The sequence below is a fragment of the Agelaius phoeniceus genome, chromosome 10 (genome assembly GCF_051311805.1).
Source record: "Agelaius phoeniceus isolate bAgePho1 chromosome 10, bAgePho1.hap1, whole genome shotgun sequence".
Classification (NCBI taxonomy): Eukaryota; Metazoa; Chordata; class Aves; order Passeriformes; family Icteridae; genus Agelaius; species Agelaius phoeniceus.
Window position 1 is genome coordinate 11,762,660 of NC_135274.1, and position 20,421 is coordinate 11,783,080.

The 20,421-nt window shown below is 40.4% G+C and overlaps 1 protein-coding gene across 10 annotated transcripts in view; it reads right to left on the reverse strand.

Moving 5' to 3' along the window:
* Positions 1 to 20,421, reverse strand: part of SPHKAP (SPHK1 interactor, AKAP domain containing) — a 64,501-nt gene that overhangs the window by 14,732 nt on the left and 29,348 nt on the right. For all 10 annotated transcript variants that reach the window (XM_054639582.2, XM_054639584.2, XM_077183889.1 and 7 more), the window contains 3 exons: positions 5,956 to 6,015; positions 2,897 to 3,031; positions 261 to 516 (listed from right to left, as the gene is read on the reverse strand). In XM_054639582.2, coding sequence (XP_054495557.2) covers positions 261 to 516; positions 2,897 to 3,031; positions 5,956 to 6,015 — 451 coding nt within the window. The remainder of the gene's footprint in view (positions 1 to 260; positions 517 to 2,896; positions 3,032 to 5,955; positions 6,016 to 20,421) is intronic.

Here is a 20,421-nt window from a genome sequence, read left to right on the forward strand (position 1 = left end):
TTAAAAATTAGTTTTTGGAGAGTAACTTGTGACTTCTAAAAGAAAAGAACTGTACAACTTTGTAGTCCATTACTGCTCTGTAAAAGTACTGCACAGCCATGAACCTTGTCTTTGAACAAAACTTAAAAAATATGAATGGCTGTCCATTTTCTAAATTACATATGCATGAATTAACATCAAGTGCAATTTCTGTGAGCACTGCTATAGCTGTTTTGCAGTATGAGCAACAGCATAATTATGCTCAGTCCCCCTGCTTTTACCAGCTTTATATTCATCAGCCTCGTTGTCATCCTCGAGGTGCTCGGAGGCCGTGAGGAAATCTTCTTCTATTGAGGACACAGAGCAGTTTGTGTCATCCTCAGGCTTTAGGACACGAGTTTCTGTCTGCAGCTGCCTCTCCTGAACGAGCTCAAGTCCAATCAGAAACTTGTTTATTTCAAAAATGATGCAGCTTGCGCTGTTCCTCCTGTCCCCCCTTGCACACTGAACCAAGCAGACATCTGCCAGCCAAGGACACTAGAGGGGAAAAGAATCTCAGTTATTCAATTAAAAAATAACACTTATTTTAAGCTTCCCTCTCTATAAATATCTCAGGAATGTTCTGTTGCAAGGATGCCATACGATTTGTCATTTCCATGTTAGTAACAGCGTGCAGTTACACGTATGCCAAAATAAGATTCCTTGGACTGACAGCTTTCACTACACAAGTGTTTTAGTAGAGAACCCAGCTGTATCACAGGGGATTGTTTGTTTTCAATCAACTTGTTGTTTTAATGACAGATAATTATTTGATGTCAGTCATCTGACATGCTGTTATTAATGGCCTCACACTACCTGCATTACCTCTCTGGAGGGAGAGGGAATTGTTTGTGGGCATGAATTCCTTTTCAGGGTCACTTCTGTTGCAATGCTTGTTTGAAGACAACCCTGTAAATACTGGCTGATAAGACTGTGAAGAGCAGGTCACCTTTAGATGTTCCAACAGACCATTTTTAAATAGTGTTTTATTTTGCTTCTTTGCTGCTCTCCCCCTTTATCCAAAGCCCCATTATTTCAGGCCAATACAACCTACTACTGGAAATGGGGATTCAGTGCACAATGTGCTCAGCCTTCATATAAAACTGCCTTCTCAAGAGAAGCTGTACAATTAAGTTGAATGCTGGACAGAAACTGAGAGGAAGGAACTCTTGTTATCCTCATTTTACTGATATGAAAACAGTTGGACATTTATACAACAGAGCTGAGTCAATGTCTCTGCATGGGACCATGCTTGTTGTATGGATGTATCCTGAACCAGAGCCAAGCTTTTGCAGCTTGTGATGCTTTGAACTCAGGCTCCCAGGAAAGAGCCACCTTGGGTGGCACCAAATTTGGACAGGATTGAGGCAGAAGTTTTAGGCTGTGCAAATGATGCCCTGGACCCCCTGGGCATTTGCACAGTAGCTAACATAGGAAGGTGACCCCATCCTGGACCTTTTGTCTTTGACTGTGAATGCAAACCAATCATCTACTAATAAAGAGAGTGGGATGAGTGTTATGCTAAATTAACATGTTTATTAGCTTGCTCTTCCTTTCCACCTCAAAAACGTGTCTGAAAAGAAAACTAGATAACTTAGTGTGTTAAAACAGAAAAGATAAATTAGATAGCTGCTAGGAAATTGAATCAGGCTTGAGCATGCACTGTATTGTGAAAAATGCTATGAAAAAGAGATGCAGCTTTAGATCAGACATTCCCCTGCTTTTTCCCCAGCCCAAATGTTGTGGGGTTGTACTTGTGAAAACGGCTTGAGGGGGAGTAGCATAAAATCCTTTTAAAAAGCTCTGCCAGTCACCTTACAAATGAATTTCTCTGAAAGCCAAGCAATAGGATGACTGTGGCATATTTGGCCAATAAATCTCATCCAGTCTCAATGCAAAGCTTTATTTGACAGAAATTTATTTAGTTCCTGTTTGTCTCTTGACTCCGCTCTCTGTGAGAGGCCTACGCTCAGTGTCTGTAGGCTTGTGGAGACAGGGGTGACTTGGTATTTCAGTTACCTTGTTTGGGTCTCAGACCACCCCTGTGTGGATTGCAACGCCTTGGGATGTGGGTTTGGAGCTCCATTGCTCCCACCACAGCCTGTGCCTCTATTTGTTAAGCATTTCTAAACTCAGCCATTGGTCATGAGTGGCAAGAAAGCTCTATAACCAGGTAATTGCTCTCTTTAACGATCAGCTTATTGGTAAACTATAAAATTCAGTGATCTTTGCAATACAGCTGTCACAGGGTCTGCTTCAGGAAGGCTTTTGTACACAAGGTAATTTCAGTGAAAGAAAGTTCCCTTATTTTCTTATCTGCGGCAGACAAACCTGGCAATACCTGTTCACGTTTTAAATTGGTGAGAGTTTCGTACTCCAGGGTAACACTGCAGTTTTAATGAAGCTGAGAGGTGAAGATGGATTGGGAATGAAAGTGGTAAGTGGCAAGGCCCCTGGAAAGGCCAGTGCCCTGGCCCAGCTCTATGCACAGAAGTGTTACCTCTTTCCCTCTCTGCTGCCCTTCTGCTACTCTTGAAATCTGGCCTTATAAATCAGTCATCTCTGCCACCAGTTCCTGTCTCCCCTGAAGGATCAAGTGCTAATGTGGCTTAAAGCATTAGCAGCTTCAACCCAGATCTGCAGGATCCAGGGGGAATAGCAGGATCTCTCAGCTGTCTTTGTGTACATGGTGTGTGTCCCCCTGCTGTGCACCACACTTAAATCTGTCTGACAGAGGCTGTTTGTTTGTTGTATGTTCGCAAACTTCCACTCATCTCAAACTGATCTCAGGTCTTTGCTTTCAGGTTTCTTTTTCCCATTTTCCAAATTCCACCCTTCACAGATGTGATGTGATCTTAAAGCTGAGTTTGGCTCCTACCTGGGGAACCTCATAATCGGCCTGGAGGTTTCCTGCTGTCAACCCACTGAGCAGGACAATTTCATTTTCCTTCGGTGGCTGTACGTTCATCGAACTGATCAGTTTGGGGAGACTGGGTGAGACACTGATCAGCTTCTGTAGAATGAAACAGAGAGCTTGCTTTCAGGTAATGAGGTCTGAGTTGCACAGTTATAAATATTGAAATGAAATATCACTTAGAGGAATCCTTTTAGAAAGCTCACTTGGAAGTATTGCTTCAAGTAGATGAAGAATAGAACTGGCAGCATTAAAATGCACATTCTTTCTTTTGAGACACCAGACAAGACAAAGATGATAGTATAAACTTTTGGTCAAGTGTCCAGCAGGACCATCTGCCATCCCTCACATTGTCACATGCTAAACAGCTTGATTGGATTGGTGCATCTAAATACTTCCTGTTGCATGTGAGTTCCTTAGACTGTGAAAGCAGAGTCTCTCTCATGGTCTGAAACACAAAAGCTTCAGTATGGTAACGAGAACAGGGCAAATCTTGCTGTTTTCCTCCAGGCATATGACTAGCAAGAAACCAGAGGAAGTTACTTGGAAATTGCCAACCAAATTGATGCAATGCTAAATGTGGAACAGCAAAAATATTGGAGATACATGAAATGAGCCTTTTTTTGCTGTTACACTGCATACCTTCATGTCCTTCCATTTGTAATGATACAGTCACTCCCTATGTGTTATGTATTAGAGGCAAAAGCAGGAACAGTCACAACATCAGTAATGCTATACAGGAGATCTGTATTGCCCCCAGCACAAGCAGGAGACATTTGTGCTCCTTTGTGTATGAAGGGCAGGGTAAAAAGGCAATACCAGCTCTGAGGGTGCAGTTCTCTCTGCCAAGGACCTTGGTGTCCTTGTTCTGTGAGCAGAGAACCAAGGCTGACCCCTTAGAGCAGGAGCAGAGTAAACACCACCTCCATTTTCTGCACCACCATGGCCCATGTGTTAGTGCAGAATATGTGGCAAAGCCCTTCAGGGAGTGCAGATTTGGGCACCCAGCCATCTGCTTTAGTTACTAACCAAGGCAACAATACTTCAGTTTTTTTTCCTTTTCATCCTCAAAATATTAAGCTTGCAGTACTGTTATTTCTCCTTGGATTGAATTAGATATAAGAAAACATTCTGGCTTAGAAAAGTGAAATCAATATTGGGAAACATTTCACTTTTCAGGGGAATGATCTTCAGATGAGACTAAGTATTTTTATGTGACATAACTGAATTCAGTGCTTCAATTCAGACTGATGTTTCACTGTAGCATAAAAAACTTCTATTGTTTATTTTTTTCTTTAAAATTATAGCCTTTCTGTTATCACAAACCCTTCCTGAAGTATCTCTGTTTTTCTGCCTAAATTGCCACATTTAATCAGATTTCTTAGGTAGGAAATTATCACATTTTATATATCTTCACTTCTTTACCTTTTCTTCGGAAAAAAAAAAGAAAAGAAGTCTGGAAGCATAATTATTTTACACAAAACCCCCCAGTTTAACCCATTCCAAAGTTCCATCAGTGATACAAAATCCTAACAGTACCTATTAGTAAATCAAGTACCTGCTAGTAAATAGTTACTTATTTCATATGCACAACAGCTGTGCTAACATCTTCAGAAGTCTTCTCAGAAATGCTTTCACCACACCAGTGTATTGCATAAAATTCCATGCCACTCAATGCTAATTTACAAAACCTGCTTGTTACACACAGAAATGGAGACGAGGGAGTTTCCTTTTGGAAAAGAATGCATAGTACCTGTGCTAGCAGGGGATTTTTATTACCTACACTGAAAACTGAGAACAGATGTCTAATTCTAAGATTGAGGGAGAAACTTTTTTTATTTCCTCTCATAGCTTTTGTTCCTCAACAAACACTGTAAACAGCAATAAAACCACCACATTTTAGAAAACAATCAGTGCTTCTGTGGCTTCAGTAAAGTAAAACCTCTCAAGCTGTTCTGCACAGTTAACCTGCTGATTCAATAGAAAAATCATTCTGCTGCAAGATGCCATATTTATTTTTGACAATGAATTTTCACAGATCCAGGATGCAGAACTCAGCATAGAAAAACTGTTCCTGCTAACAAATGACTTGCAGGAGGCATCAAGGTGCCAGTACTGGTTGTTCTATGAGCTAGAAGTGTTTCCAGCAAATGAACTGTAAAGGTTTAACCAGGGAACTCCCTGGGTACTGTCAGGAGACCCTACCTGAGTTCACTCACTATTGATATTGCTTCTCTATTGGTGTGCCAAACATGGGCACCAAGCCAGGATGATAAAAGGAACTGATAAAGGAAGATGTAAGCATGAAAGTGACTCCAAGTCCTTTCTTTAAAATGTGACTTCTGCAGATTTAATGCTTTTTTTTTTCCTGGAATGGTAAGTTTTAAATATCATATCATGATGTAGTTTGCCTCAGTGCTTGTAAAAGAACCAGGGTTTTTTACTGCTTTTTAAAAATGTCTTTTTTCCTACCCTTGTAAATTTTAGTTAAACAGATCAAACACACCTTTAGTTCTGTTTTATCTAGACCCCCTCCTCAGGAGCATATAATCTACCTGTGTGGAGTTTGACTGAGTAAGACAGCTCAGCTGAACAAGACCTAGATGAGTGGAAGATTTTCAGGGGCTTTTTGGCTGTAGGACAAAAGAGAAATCACAAACTCGTGCCAGAGATGGACAACAGAAACTCTTTTCATGTAGTATTATGCCAAATTAAAAGAAAATGGATGCATTTGAACATGTCCATGTTCACTTCTCTCATAAAAGTAAGAAATCTACTCATATAACTGCTGTGAATTCAGACTGCAATGATTGACAAACTTCTGGGATGGGAATAAGAAATACTATGTAATGTAGTCCAGTGTTGAGACAATTTCTGATTCCTTATGCATTGCTCTCTGTAGCACTTAAAAATCTAGGGTTGGCTTTGATTTGCTCATAGAATTTTAATCTGTATTTTTACTGGAGAGTCCTGGTAGGTCTGCATAGATCCATTGTGCATGTTTTTGAGACCTAAGCAGTTACCTGTTTCACTTGCTCATCACTGCAATCATCTCTGTTGGCATCTAAATTCACAAAACAAACCTGTAATGAGAGAGAAAGAAAAAGCACTTTATAAAGTTGTATCGGAGTGGCAGCAACCCTTTTAAAATCACTGTATTTTCATTTTCTAGCCTTGCAGCTGAAGCCTTTCAGTGTGAAGCCTTTTCCTAGAACAAAAAAGGTAGAAAGGTTAGAAAAGAGAAGAGCAGAATAGATGTTAAGAAAAGAGGAACAAAAGGAGTAAGAGTCTATCTGTGACTTTGACATGACTTTATCTGTGCTGACAATTGGCTTGTCTGATGAATGAGCAAATGTTGCAAATAAACTGTAATACAGAGGATGTCAGTAAAGGTAGAGGAAATGTTAAAAATACATTTGATCATGTATCTGATAAATTCTTCATGTCTTGCTTTTCCAATGACTTCTTCTGTTCAGGCATTTCTTGCTAAATGTGTTGTAAGTAAGAGCAATTGTGAGTTGCTTTGAGGGTTTTCTGCACACCACATATCTATTGGAGTATTCTCCTAACCTTCCAGAATGTCTATGAGAAGTCTAACACTCTATGAAAGCAATTTTTTAAACTTGGTTCATGAGGCAATATTCCACAGGAAGTTTTCAGCACTGCTAACTGGGCACCACAGGTGCAGAAAAGCTGAACTGCCTGGGAGCACCTGCTTCACCTGAAAGTTCTACTTCTGATGACAGGGGCTTTTGCCACTTTGATTCTTATGAGTTTCAGTGACTATTTAATGGTAGTGAGATTGACTTAAACACAAACTTCAGGTCTAAAGACCATTTCATTTGTGAAGACTTCTATTTTATTATATGCTTACTGGAAGGCCATTTTCTAGTAAGAAAATCCCTCCTCCAGCTCTGAGTTAGAAGCAGGGACTCCAAAACCAGATTGACTGTGAGGTTTATGAGAATTTGGTGTTGTCCTCATTTAACCCAAAACCTAACACAAATTCAAGTCACAGCTGAAGCCAACACCTGACTCCAAATAAATTGCAGGCCCAAAATTTAACATAAAAGAGCTGAGTGATTTTTTTTTCATACTTCTTTTTCAGTGAAGAGGAAATACTTTCCCTAATTCCATGTAAAGATCCCATAGAAAATGAAATTGCTCTAAATTATCCCCTTCACCAACACTGTTGTGTTAGGCACCCAAGCTCCTGTTGTGTGCCTGCTTTTACACCAAGACAACCCTGATTTCAGTTTATATATGCACATGCCATATGTACAGATTATGACCATCTGCAGGAACAGCCAGCACAGCAGATGGAAAGATCCAGCCAGTGCTCCCACTATAAACCACAAAAAAACCCAGTGAAGAAGAAAGCTTTTTGCCCTTTTAATTAGTTTAATGTCATCTTTACATGAACTTTCAAACATATTTTCCAGCCCTTTTACAATTTTTAGCAAAAATATTTCTGTGTCTGATAATGACAACAATCAGGATATGCCACTATCATCTGCTGAACTTTTAAGAAATAGTAATAAAAATGTCTAAGCTACAAAATAGTAAAAATATCCTCTAGCAACATAGTATGGTGGTTATGTAATGTCCTAAACATGCTGCAGTTAATTAGACAAACACTTCTCTTTCTACTGAGTTTTCACACGTAGGCATTGCACATACCAATAATAGGTAGTTACCAAAAAGCATTAGAAAATGACACTCTTGTTTTGCCCTGAACTTGCCCATGACAGTGTGAGATATGAATTTATCATGAGTGAGTCTGCAGGTGCATGGAGGTGTTTTTGCTTAGGGAACCACCTAAGGTTGGGAAGGAGTGGGGGAAGGAGTGGGGCTGGTTCCAAGTCCTCCCCAGCAGGGTCACCCCATGTTGAAGGTCGGGCTGTTACTGAGGAGAGCTGTGAAAAAGCTGCACAGGAGCAGTTGTGTCTTCAGCCAAACACCAGATTCTCTGATAAGCCTTGGTTTGCCCTTTGCTGTTCCATGGGATGATGGCTGTTGACTTTGCTGTGATGAACAGTGGCACTGCCACCAGTGGCACTGACTGCCACCCCAAGGCCAGGCCCTCTCCAAGCAGCCAAAACAATCATCATCTCTGGTTCAGGTGTGCATGGCACATCACTCACTAATGCCTCAGCACAAGAAACCTCAGTACAAGCAGGAATATCTAGTGTTTTAGGTCACATTATCTTTCTTTCTTTTTTTATTTTTTAATTGATTTTCAGAACCTAATGAACTTGCACTATAAAACCTGTGGCAGAACTGAATCCAGTTTCCAGATACACCTGTCAAGTTCAATTGACATTGATTTGTTACACTGCCAAAGCAGTCTTTTAGCATTTCCTGTTCTGTGGATTTTGCAGTTTTAATTACAGGCAACTTTGAAAAAAAGCCAGTTTCACAGTGGTGAAAGACACTGATGAGCTCATTTGCTTTTCCCATTTGCTGGGAGCAGGAGGCAGGACTAGATGGGGAGGTACTGTAACCATAAATCACCTCTAGAACCCCATCCTGGCCTGCTCTGCACTACTGCTTCCTTCTAGGAAGTTCACTGTGAGGATATTTTTGTTGGAGATATTTCACCAGGGGTGCTGGAAAGAGAAAATTATCTATTATGAAAAATCTCTCCCTGTTTTCTGCTTACATAATACAAGTTTTAAGCTCTCATTAGCTTGCCTTGCTTGATTAACTTCTAGTAATTATCAGGGACACCTCCACTGAAACAAGGCAAAACAACACTACAGAACAATTAATAATCTTTAGGATGGAAACACTGCATAAATTATGAAGGAAGAGCCAAGGTCAGGTCAGGATTTGCTAACCTCAATTTAATTCTGACTTTTTTTTCTTTGTATCAGATGCAGCTTAGTTTAGCTGCAACCCAGCCTTCTCCTCATCATGGTATCTTTAAATGTCAGTCCTTTCCCAGCCACTCCTTCACTTCTTCGTGTCCTTGACTTCCCACAAACACCTTTTCAGTTCCAAAGTGTGTCTGCTTTCCACTAACACTGACTTTCGTCTGGAAACTGCATAGAAATGTCAAGATATTGCCTTTTTTTCTGTCTTAGGAAATACTTATTTTGGAGGGAGAAAACAACAAAATTTAAATTATGTTGCATAACACAAAAAGGAAATTCAGGCTTTACACAGTGAGAGAGTCAACCACAACTTCCCGGGCAGGTGCCAGTGTCTGCTTTTGGTTCAGCAGTTTTTCCAAGTGTAGAAATCCCATTTGCTCAAGAGTGAAAAGAGCTGTTCTTTTGGTGAACATGTACCAGTGCACTGAAATGTAGCACAAAGCAGGATGCTACATGTCCCTAAACCATTTAATGCACTGGCACACTATGAATAGCAGCTCTTGCACTATGCAGAGTTTTGTACATCAATAGCACAGGTTTGGGTCTGAACCCCAGCCTTCCTCTCATCAAACATTTCTACTAGGATAGCTCCAGCCAGGTTATGATCACTAACTTGCTGAGCTCTTGAAGAAGTCTGTACTTTCCACAACCATATAAAAAGCAAATAGAGAAACTATTTTTTTTCTTCTGTATTTTGCATGTTAATTTCTATGACTGGTAAGAGATGCATAGGGTATCCTGAAATCTGCTCTTGAGTTGGTGCAGAAATTATGTAGACACCTCATTTCTTAAAAGAACTATATATTAAGGAATTATTTTTATAAAGGTTTTAAGGATGTAATGTAAACACAGTGTATTTTCCTCACTGGCAAATGGCTTCAGGATACAGGTAACCTGGTAGCAAAGTGAGCCACAGTCCTGTGTTCTGTGCTGTGAAGGACTGTGGTCAACACTTGCTTGAAGGGCTGCAGGAGGTGGGCTTTTTTCCCCCCCATAAAATCAAATAAATCTGCATTATACCACCCTCCCAAAAATTTCAATATCTATTTTAAAAGAAAGGAAGAGACAAGACTTGAAAATGAGAACTCTCTACAGATGGCTTGTGCAACCTGAATTTTACCTCATATGCCCACATTTATGCAATGCAGTATTGCTGCCTGACTCAGTGAACAAGAAGCCTGCAAAAAGGGGGAAAATGATATAGAATCAGAGCACTGTGTATCTGCCATTTTCTAACATTTGAGCCTAGGACTCTGTAACCTAAAGGACACCCCCAAGCAGAGTTTCTTAGTTTCTAATCCATCAGTAGCTGGACTAGGACAACACAGTTAAACAGACTATCAGAGTGGTAGCAGGAGTGTATGCAGGTGACACAAAGTGTTTCATCCCTGTCACTCCACCACTGCCCCATCCACCTGATCCCCAGCTTTGGCCTAGGTGTCCCCAGCAGGTTGGGTTTGGTGCCACACACCTCAGCACAGGCTAAATGTCTGTGCAGATGTCTGGATTTGCACCAGAACTGTGTAGAACTCTCCATGTTCTGTGCTGTCCTGGTTGGTATTTCAGGGTGTAAATGCTGTCTTGAAAATGAGTTTATAGAGTTTTAATCTCCCAGATCCATGCTGTTCTGCCTTTCCCATCCTCTTCCTGACACATCACTGAGCCAGCTCATGCCAGGTGCCAATTCAGACACCCCATGAGACACTCAGAGAGAAAAACTGGTTTGGGACTGCTCTTTTATCTGCCCATAAAACTCATGTCTAATTTCCTACAAACAGAAGTGAAAAAGGCAATTAGCCCCAGGAGAGATCTCAAGAGAAAGTGGCTCTGAGCAGGCAGTTCCTGGGTGCCAAGTTAAAGCAGTATAAATGCCTGAATCTGAGGATGTGCTGGACACAACTGTGGGATATGAGAAGGTGAGCAGCTGCTGAGGCCAGGACTGAAGGTAGTTTTCTGGAAAAAACCAGGTGAAGTGCTGGTGGAATGCAGTGCTCATGGCAGAGAGCTGCAGTGCAGCTCCAGAGCAGGGAAGGCAGGATCAGACTGTGCTGCCCCTCACAGTTAGAGCTTCCCCCATGACTTTGTTCCCTTTAAATGTCACCATCTGCTGCTGAGCAGAGTGCAGTGGCAGGAGCAGAAGGCAGCTGTGTGTCAGGACAGCCAGCTGGGTCCTCTCTGTCCTGGTTTGGGTCACCAGATATGCAGCTCCCCAATGTCACTTTTAAATTACCCTGCTGTGCTTCTTTGCATCTTGCCTGGCTGCTTGGGAGTGACATGCACCCTACACCAGTGCAGTGATTTCTGATTATTATTTAGCATTACCCTTTGAAATACTAAAGGCTTGGCATTTTACTTCCATGTGGTTTCCCTTCCATATTTTGGGCAGGTATTGTTTATTCTCAGGGTGTGTGCTGTTCCTTATACACTATTATCCTAAACACTTTATCCCTTTTTAAATGTAGAACTGTGAAGGTGCAGTTTGTGAAGAGGGTGATTGAATTTTACATCAACTGTGATTGCTGTGACAGTTGTTTTAAGGATTTAATGGAATCTTTGACCACAATAATTTTTGCTCTTAGCAATAACTCTGTGATAGGATGGCAGATTTGAAATTCTGAACCTACTCTCATCCTAATTTCATCTCTGAAAAGTAGAAAAAAATACAGTTGCTCTAAACTTCTATTAGACTTAAGTCTGAGTCTCCTGGCTTTAGAAAGATTAGATCACTGTAATTTCCCCTCAGCACAATAACAGAATAGAGCTGCTCCAAGGCATTGCTCATTGGAGTGGTGACTATGTCTGAGGACCTACAGCTGCATGATGGGCTCCGTCAGGAGCTGAAGTCAGTGAAAGCCCCAGGAAAAAATATTGTTTTACTCTGTACTTGTGAGCCAAAGTAAACTGTAATCCACAGAAAGTATCAAAGGAGTGGCAACAGGCCAGATTTTGACCAGAAACTCGCTGTGAGCTTTGTCTCTTTGAAAATGACCAGAATCACTCATGTATTTCTGACTTATATTAGGAGGGCATAAAATGCCTTTTCCAGCAGATTGTATCCATACAGCCAGTTTGTGTGACAGGAGCATTTGTTTTGATGTTCATCTGCAAAGCTCCCAAATAGAACTTTGCATTTATTTTCACTTGTCTTATTTATGCTAATGTGATGGCTAAATAAAGCCTCCTGGACTTGTGATCTATAGATAGAAATGTATGTGTAGATATATATGTGTACTGTCTGGAAGGTCCCCTAATCACTGACCTCTCTGTTCTTTAAAATTTCAATTTCCTAAATCTTGTGATCCCAATAGAGTTTCAAGTACCGTTTTTTTAGAAAGATAAAAAAAACCAAATAGCTGTGAAATGATGGTTTCTAAATAAATATTCTAAAATGTCACATAAGATCATCCATTAGCTATCAAGGAAACAGAAAAATAGTTTTGAAGACACTGTTAATTTTTTAACCATCTAGGTGTGGTAGGACTTGTGTGAAAGGAGGCTGATTGCAAACTCTTTGGAAGCTTGTGGCTTTGGTCACTTCACCACAATTATTTACTAAAAGAAAACTTTCATAATTGATACTTGAGGTCCCTATGGCTCCAACTCTCAATATAAATGCTACAATATAGTTCTGATTCACGTGCTGAAAAGCTGCTGTCAGGTTCTCCCTGTGACTCAGGCTTTGGAGAGTAGAAGTCTCCCTACATTGCATCTTCAGACATCCCAAATATCTGAAGATTCATTGCCCAAATGAATCTGGGCAAATTCACTGCATTTGATGGGAATCTTGTTATCAACCACTCTGTGACTGCTCAAATGAATATGCACATGTTGGGTGTAAAACTTCCTTCACAGAAATGACTTTGCACCCATCAAGGCCAGGAGCAATAGACAGCCTGAAATTTCTACCCTTTGCTTCTCTCTCATTACCTTTAAAAAGTTAATTTTTTTTTTCTGTCACCACTTTTATTTATAGAGTGGCATCAAAAGGAGTTTTTACTGCAGAATGAATAGAAAGTATTACTGCTTGTGCAAGATTAAAGAGTCAATGCAGATTTCTGTAAAACCTTATATGCCTGCATTAATCTTCATTTTTTTGATAGGTCTTATGCTTATTTCTTTTCTTTCTTTCTGTATCCATTTAAATGTTAAATAGAATCTCAGAGGACTAGATAGTATAACTGTGACAGTTAACAGATCTGATTTGAAGGCCAGTCCAAATAGAAAAATGATAAATATAAACCAATAAACCATAATTGATACCATCATTTAGCTTTGCTCACATTATCTTGACTTTTTCCATTTCCTGTATTTGAAAATTGTTGGTATGGAAAAATTATGGTTCCATCAGACTGTTGCAGGAGGTGGTATTTTAAAGGAAAATTTGTTCATGAGCAGAATAATAACCTGAAATCAGTCTGGGGTTGCTCAGGAGCCAGTCCTGCACCTTTATTCTTTTCCTGCCTCCTCTGAGCTCCTGCTCAGCAGGGTGGGCCTGATACTGAAATACAGCAATGCATCAGTGACCAGGCTGCTCCAGAAAGAAAAAGACAAAAGCTCATAAGCCAGTACTTTTGAATTTTAGACACTTCCAGGGAAAAGATTTCATAGAAACAGTTGAAACTTTAAATTGCCAAAATTCAAAGATGCAATAAAGTTTTAACTGTTGTGGTTAATTATAGGCAAGACTCTGCTAAATAACAGAGGTCAGTCCCAAAAGGTTTTGTTTAAAATTACTGAAACCATCACTGACTAAGAACACTGTCCCAAATGCACCGATGAATATAAAATATTTAATGGTTTCTAAAACCAAGCTGTTTAACAATGAAACCAAGGTGAGGGACTGACTCCCTCTAGCCCCAAACTCTGATTGTCTTGGCAGTCTCTGCCCAGGCTGGTTTGGGTAAGCCAAGAAATACAACTGCCTGCAGTCTCCAAAGCCAAACAGTTGCTTAATCCTATAAGCAACTGACGTAAAGGAAATTATGATGATGTTTAATTTACAGAAAAGAGAACATTGATGGTACATTACTAAATGAATGCTCAGATTTCTGGGACAGTTGAGTATTGCTTAATGTTTTCTTTAACACACCTAGATACCTTTATTTGGTACAGCATTGCTCTAAACTACTATAAAAATCAATTATTTTTCTCAAAGACATTTGTATGACACATAGAAGCACAAAACGAGATTAAAGCATTATAAGTACTTAAATCCATTCTGCTTATCTGTGCACAGCAATCCATTCTGTGGTGCTCTACAGGATTTTTCAGTGCTTGAGAAAGATGAGGAAGTCAATGTGGCTAAGCCTAATTAAAAAATGCAAATGGTTTTGCTAAACAAAGATGTCAAGTGAAAATACTCCAGAGCAGTGACTGTGATTGGACTCAAATTCCACTGCCCTGGGTCTCTGGGGTGTCAGGATGAGCAGGTATTATTACCAAGGTGTGAGTGGAGCTATCAGCAGACAGAAAGAGTCAATTGTGCATTACACTCCTAGACACAGGCTGTCAGATCAGCAGCTAAACCACCAGTGCCTGCAGCAGTCTATTTGGGTTTGAGTTTTTAAACTAAGCTAGTTCTTCCTTACTTGCCCCCACTACTCTAGTTATATTTATAATTAGAGTACATTATTAGAGTAACTTTATAATACATAATATGGTCCCTCCCATCTTTTAAAGTAAAATGTTAGCAGGCATCATAGTTCAGACCACGTGTGTCATTTTTGCTATGTTTTTCACACAGTGGGGCAGGACTGCTGTATTTATTTTGCAGTCTCCCAGGCTTAGGTGCTTTTTGTTCTGGACTACGCTGGGGGAAGAAGGAATGGGGAGATGGCATTTTGCAGGGCAGCTGGGAAAACCAGCAGCTCCATAGTTCTCACACCTTATGAAACTCTTCCTGATAAATCTCCACTCAAAGCTTTCTGTGAAGGGATTTCAGGACTGTATTCAGTAGATGAGAAACTGTTGTCTCTAGATGAAAAACAGGCCCTGTGTCTTCTCTGATTAAAAAATTATTTACTAAAAGCAGATAATTCTGTAAGTTCTCAGCTTTTCAGAGGATGGGATGAGAAGGAAGGAAGCATACAGGTCTGATGACAGCTTTTGATTGAGCTCAGTTGTTTGATAAATATGCACCATAAGAAATTAGGACTGTAAAATCTAACTTCCCTGGATCATTTCCTCAGCTCTTCCTTTTCTTCACCAGGCCCATCCTGGCCCCAGTCCTTCTTCTTATTTCCTGCCTCATAAAATTACATTTTTAAACCAAGACCTCGTGTTCTCTCCCCTTAAAAAGGATTGTTTCACCCTTCCATTAAGAGAATTTACATTCAGCATACAAAATATCCAGCTACTGCTGACCACTGTTACAAGCAACAGAAGTTACAGCTTTGTGATGGATCCAGTTTGGTGAGAGTGATGGTTTCTGTCATTTTATAACCCAACCTTTTGGGACTGACCCCAGTTTCTGCTGCAGTAGACGTGCACATCATCTGTCTGCTCATGCATGCTCTACACACTGCAGGGCAGCTCTGCCCCAGCTGTTGGACAGGTTATAAATTGGTAGAGCTCTGAGGCAGCAAGATTACTTGAAAAAGAAGGAATAGCACAGGTTCCTGTGATTATGAATCAGTCAGGAAAACAGCTGGCAGTCTGACTGCTGAGATTAGAAAAGTCTGCTTATCTCTGTATTAGCATCTTAAGGTTAACTTTTCAGCATGTTGACATGTAAGCTCTGCCACTTTCCTCTCAGTAGACTTTATTAAAGTGCAGCTCTGTCTGGCTTCTCTGTGGTATAAGGAAGGTTTGAGTTCACACCCTTACAATTTCTCAGTTTCATCTGTATTCATGAAACCTGTAGGAACTCTGGCTCTGGAACCTCTGCCTATTGTCAAATTAGACAGATATCATCCAGTGAGCTCAAAAGTGACTATTTCACTTGAGCCTGAAATTATTTCTCTTGGTAAACAGGCAACCAGAAACTCTAATCATGCATTTTTACTGAGGCTGTAATCCTAGGTGTTCTCTTGATTCTTTAAAAGTATTTAATCAAACTAATTTAAATATAATTCAACTAGTTTGTCAAATTATTTTTATTTACACAACCCATAGCTGCTTTGGGAGAATGTTTTGCCTAAACACATGTATTTTTGGACAGATTTAGGTGATTCCCCAGTTGAGATCTGTTTTACTGAGTTCCCATATCCAGTATGAAATAGCAAAGCTAAATAATTTCCCCTCACAGAATTCTTCAAGCACTTTGAGGGAACTAAAAAACAAAAAGGGTGCAGGGTAGATGTGTAGCTTTGGAAGGACTTTGCTTACTCAAATACACTTTTCAAGAAGCAAACGGGGAAATTCTTTACACTCTCACAGTAAATAAAGTGATTTTAACTGGGAAAATTAATTTTGGTGGATTTGATACTAATTCTTCCCGTATACCTAGAAAAATTACTTTAAATATATGAGTACCCACATTTGCATAATATCAGTTAAAAAGAACATGGAATATCTCAATTAAACATCTGCTGCAATCTGGAGGAGGTGGCCATAACATCAGATTTATTGAATCCATCCCCAATCCCTGTGTGTCAGACAGAAGTACCTGCACTTCTGCACACTCATCCATTCTCACAAGCTCTGTATTCCCAGAGCCAGACCATGGAGCTGCTGTAATCACAGATGTTTTTCTACTAAATTACATAGAGGCTGGCAGAAATAAAGATCTGTCCATGAGTCAGATTATTAACTTTATCTTTACCATTTTAAGCTCTGCAATTTAAAAAGAAGTTATTTGTTCTATATACTTAGTTGCATACACAGTTGGAGAAAAAAATATCTGAATAACACTTCTGAGGGGTTTAGAGCAAACTTCCAGCTTTCGATTTCTTGTATCTGAAATAGCAAAGCTGGGAATCAGAAAGGTGTTCTGGTCTGAACTTCTTTCCCTAAACAAGTTTCTACCAGGAAAACATCTGCCTTCTTCATGGTCACCTTAAATCTGCAGGTCTAGACTCATTCTGCAGACAGGAGAACTCCTACAGTGGTGATTAAAGGCTGGGCTTCTGTAGTTCCCAGCCTCTTTGCAGAAGACCAAAGAGATGAGAAGTCTGTGCATCTACTTGAGGATTGAATTGGATCTTTTTGGAAAAGGAGCTGGAAATCTCAGCCTGTGCTAGATGCCTGCAGTACTGTAAGGAGTGGTGTTTGTGGTCATTTCAGTGACACTGCAATGTGTGGTGATTTCTGTTTGTTCTTGAATTAGAGCTGTTGTATGGACAGCTGCAGAGCATCTGTCAGGGCACATGGACACACCCTTTGTCTATACAAGGTCCTGACAGAGGTTCTTTGGAGAACACCTTTGGCAAAACACTCAGCTGCAGTTCGGTGCAACCCACAGTGCAAGCTGAGGCTCATGCTAAGAGCACAAAGCTGTGCAGAAGAACATCCACCCTGGTATGTTCTTCAAGTTCTCACACTGCCATGGGGCCTCCGTGTTTATCTGTGTGATAAACAAGTGTCCTTTCTTTCACTCAGGAGGAGCTCTGCTGCCACAGCCTGCACAGCTGCAGCAGAGCACCCAGCCACCCTGCCTGGGGGCACACAGCTCCTGCACCCACTCAGCACACTCACAGATTCCTCAGCTATTTAAATACATAACTGTGCAGTCACACACAGACACTAATGAAGAGCAAATGAGGATTATCTGAAGCAGGAATGTGCACGTGACTTTCTTTTGCATATGGTTTCATAATGCCCAACTGTCATCTTCATTCATCTTCCTTCTGGTTTTACAGGAGGCTTTAAAATGCCTTCATGCAGAGCAGTGAGGCGTGTGACACTGCCATTATAAAGCATGTCATGGAAAAGACACTTTCCTATAATTTCTGGGAAAGAGAGATCTCAACCATTAACAAACTACTAGCTGAAATGTGTGGGTTTCAGGTAATATTCTTCAGAATGCTCCTTCAGAGTGTTCTCCCACTTTTTTAATCATTACTATTATTTTGCCTCCTATTACTCCACCTCAGAGTAGTTTTGGGAAGCCGGAAGGATTTTGTTTCATTTCCTGCTATTAAATTGGTGTGCTGTCCTGTGTGCTCTATTCACTTCTAAAAAGTGTCTCCTTCTCCTGAGCATACAGACAAGTATCTACTGAAGAAGTGTGTATAAAATGTATATAGTATATAGTGCTTTAAGGACTTATATAATTTTGTGAAGATCTACGATATTGTAAGAAATAAGGACACTAAAAATTGCCACTTGTTGCTTTTCTGTTGCGGGTATTTGTTTTTAGATTACAATTTCCTTTCCTCCACTGAACAAATTCTGGTGACTTGTTTTCACTGCCATTGGCTCTCATCATTTCTTTTTGGGGTCATTAGCAGTTATCACTAATATGCAGAATGCACAGTTTTAGTAAATAGGAGACTGGGAATGGTATAAGAGATGTAGCTCTCTCCTCTGTGCACAGTAAAATTTGACCTTTTATATTTAAATGGTTAAAGAGGATCTTGAGCTGGAATATGTCTTGTATGAGGTCTTTGAAATAGCCTGATAGTGACTCAGAATTAAAAAAAAAAGTTTCTGGAAGACAGAGCTAATCATCCATTAGCATTTGGATGCAATGCTTGTCTCACATTAATTTCCATGCTTGCCAAAATGATTCTGGCAGAGGAACCAGCTGTGAAATGTAGAAATTAAAATATTAGTTTGGAAGTACTAGATATGCCCTGTAGCTACTTGCAAAAGGATTTGCATGAATGAAAATATGAGGTAGCAGTATTACACAGGTGTGAGAATTTCTGTCTCCCCTTTTCTCCTTGTGCCCCCTGCTTTCTGTGCTGACCACGATGCCACATCTATGGAACATCCCTTGGGCCAGCTGGGGTCTGCTGTCCCAGCCTGCTGTGCACCCCACTGAACTCACTGTGGGGACAGTACACAAGCCCTGCTCAGGAATAGCAAAAGCATTTCTGTATTCATTCCCTGTGTTCAGCAGAAATACAGAACATAGCCCCACACCAGCCACTGGGAAGGAAATTACCTCCAGCCCAGCACACAGCGGTAACCTCAGAGTATGAAGCAGCTCAGGCCCATCTTCTGTACTACAAATAACTCCAAAGGCTTCATGGCAGGTATCCCTCAGTGGGATACAGCAGTACCTTCCTTATCTCACCAAAGTCGGATCAGGCTACCATCAAAAAATCCATTTGTATCAAAGTAGGACCATGGTGCTCTCCTGACAGTTTCTCTGCCCAAAATTACAACAGGCAGGTTGGGAAAACATCAACTTGAAATGAGGTCTGAGCCTTCCTTCTCTTGTGTGGTCCTTTGCATGATTAGAGAGAGGCAATTTCTCTAGCTGTGAATGGAGGAAGTCTTTCTCCCATTGTTGCCCTATATTTTCATTGGGATGGTCACAAAAGCCACATTACTCCCTTCAGTTTCCATGTAAAAACCTCTCCTGTGAGCTGCACAACTGCTATCTAACATGACATGAGGTTTCCAACCACTCTCCTTGCAGGCCCTAATAGAATGTTTCCAAAAGCAGACAGCTCAGTGCATCTCCTGTGAGTCACTCAAATTCACCTAAATAAGGCCCTGACATGACTCTCCCTTGTCTCCCCAGCCCAGCCACAATTCTCTTTCTGGTACACCTTGTATGTTGTCAGAAGGATGTGTTATACTGCTCTCCTTCCAGCATTTTTAGCAGTAATGAATTTGAAATTTAGTCCAAATTATTCTTCAGAAGGTGCTTATCTCAAATGACTTGGTGGATTTATGGTTCCTGATATTTTAGAGCCTATCCCTACTTTAATGGCTGGACTGCATTAATGAATCTTCCTGTGTTATCTCTTCATAAGCCACTGCTTCAAAAACAGCTGTGAATATTTTCTTCCCATTAAAGCTTATTCCTTTGGGTTTGATGTAATTAATTGCCACTTAAGACTTAGAGAAAATATTCCAATAAATATTTATGCCACATGCACCATCTCCTCTCTCCAGTGCTCTGTATACTTAATGTTTAACAAATTTCTGCAAACCTCAGCCTGCAATTCATGTTAGAGAGAGACTGTGGTTGTAACAGCAGCACAGTCACAGATGTCCACTCTGGAGGTAGCACAAGAATCTCATTTCTTGATAAAGCAGGTCGTGGAGGCACTGAGAATATGCCAGAGTGGAATGCTGGAGAGGATACAGCTGCAATACCATGCCTGATCCTCCCAGTGCCTATTTATAGCTTTGTCAGAGTAAGGTTAAGCATCTGCTTCTCTTAAGGACAGACAGAAAACCACTGCAGTGTGAGACTGTCACAGAGGGACAGGAAAGAAGATGGCAGATCTAGACAGATGATTAAAGAGTGTCCCAAGTCTGAAGTTACAAGAAAGAGAAGAAAATCTATTGTCAATTTTTCACACTCTGAAATTCATGAGGCTGTGAATTTGACTGCTGTATGATACATGTGTGGTACTGAAAATGTGGAAATGCAACCCTTTAAGAGCATATTTGAATTCTGTCTTAACATTAGCTCATATGTGAAGATATATTTTTCAGAGCCAAGTATGTACAAGAGCAGAAAGTGAAGCATATTTTACAGATTATACAAGT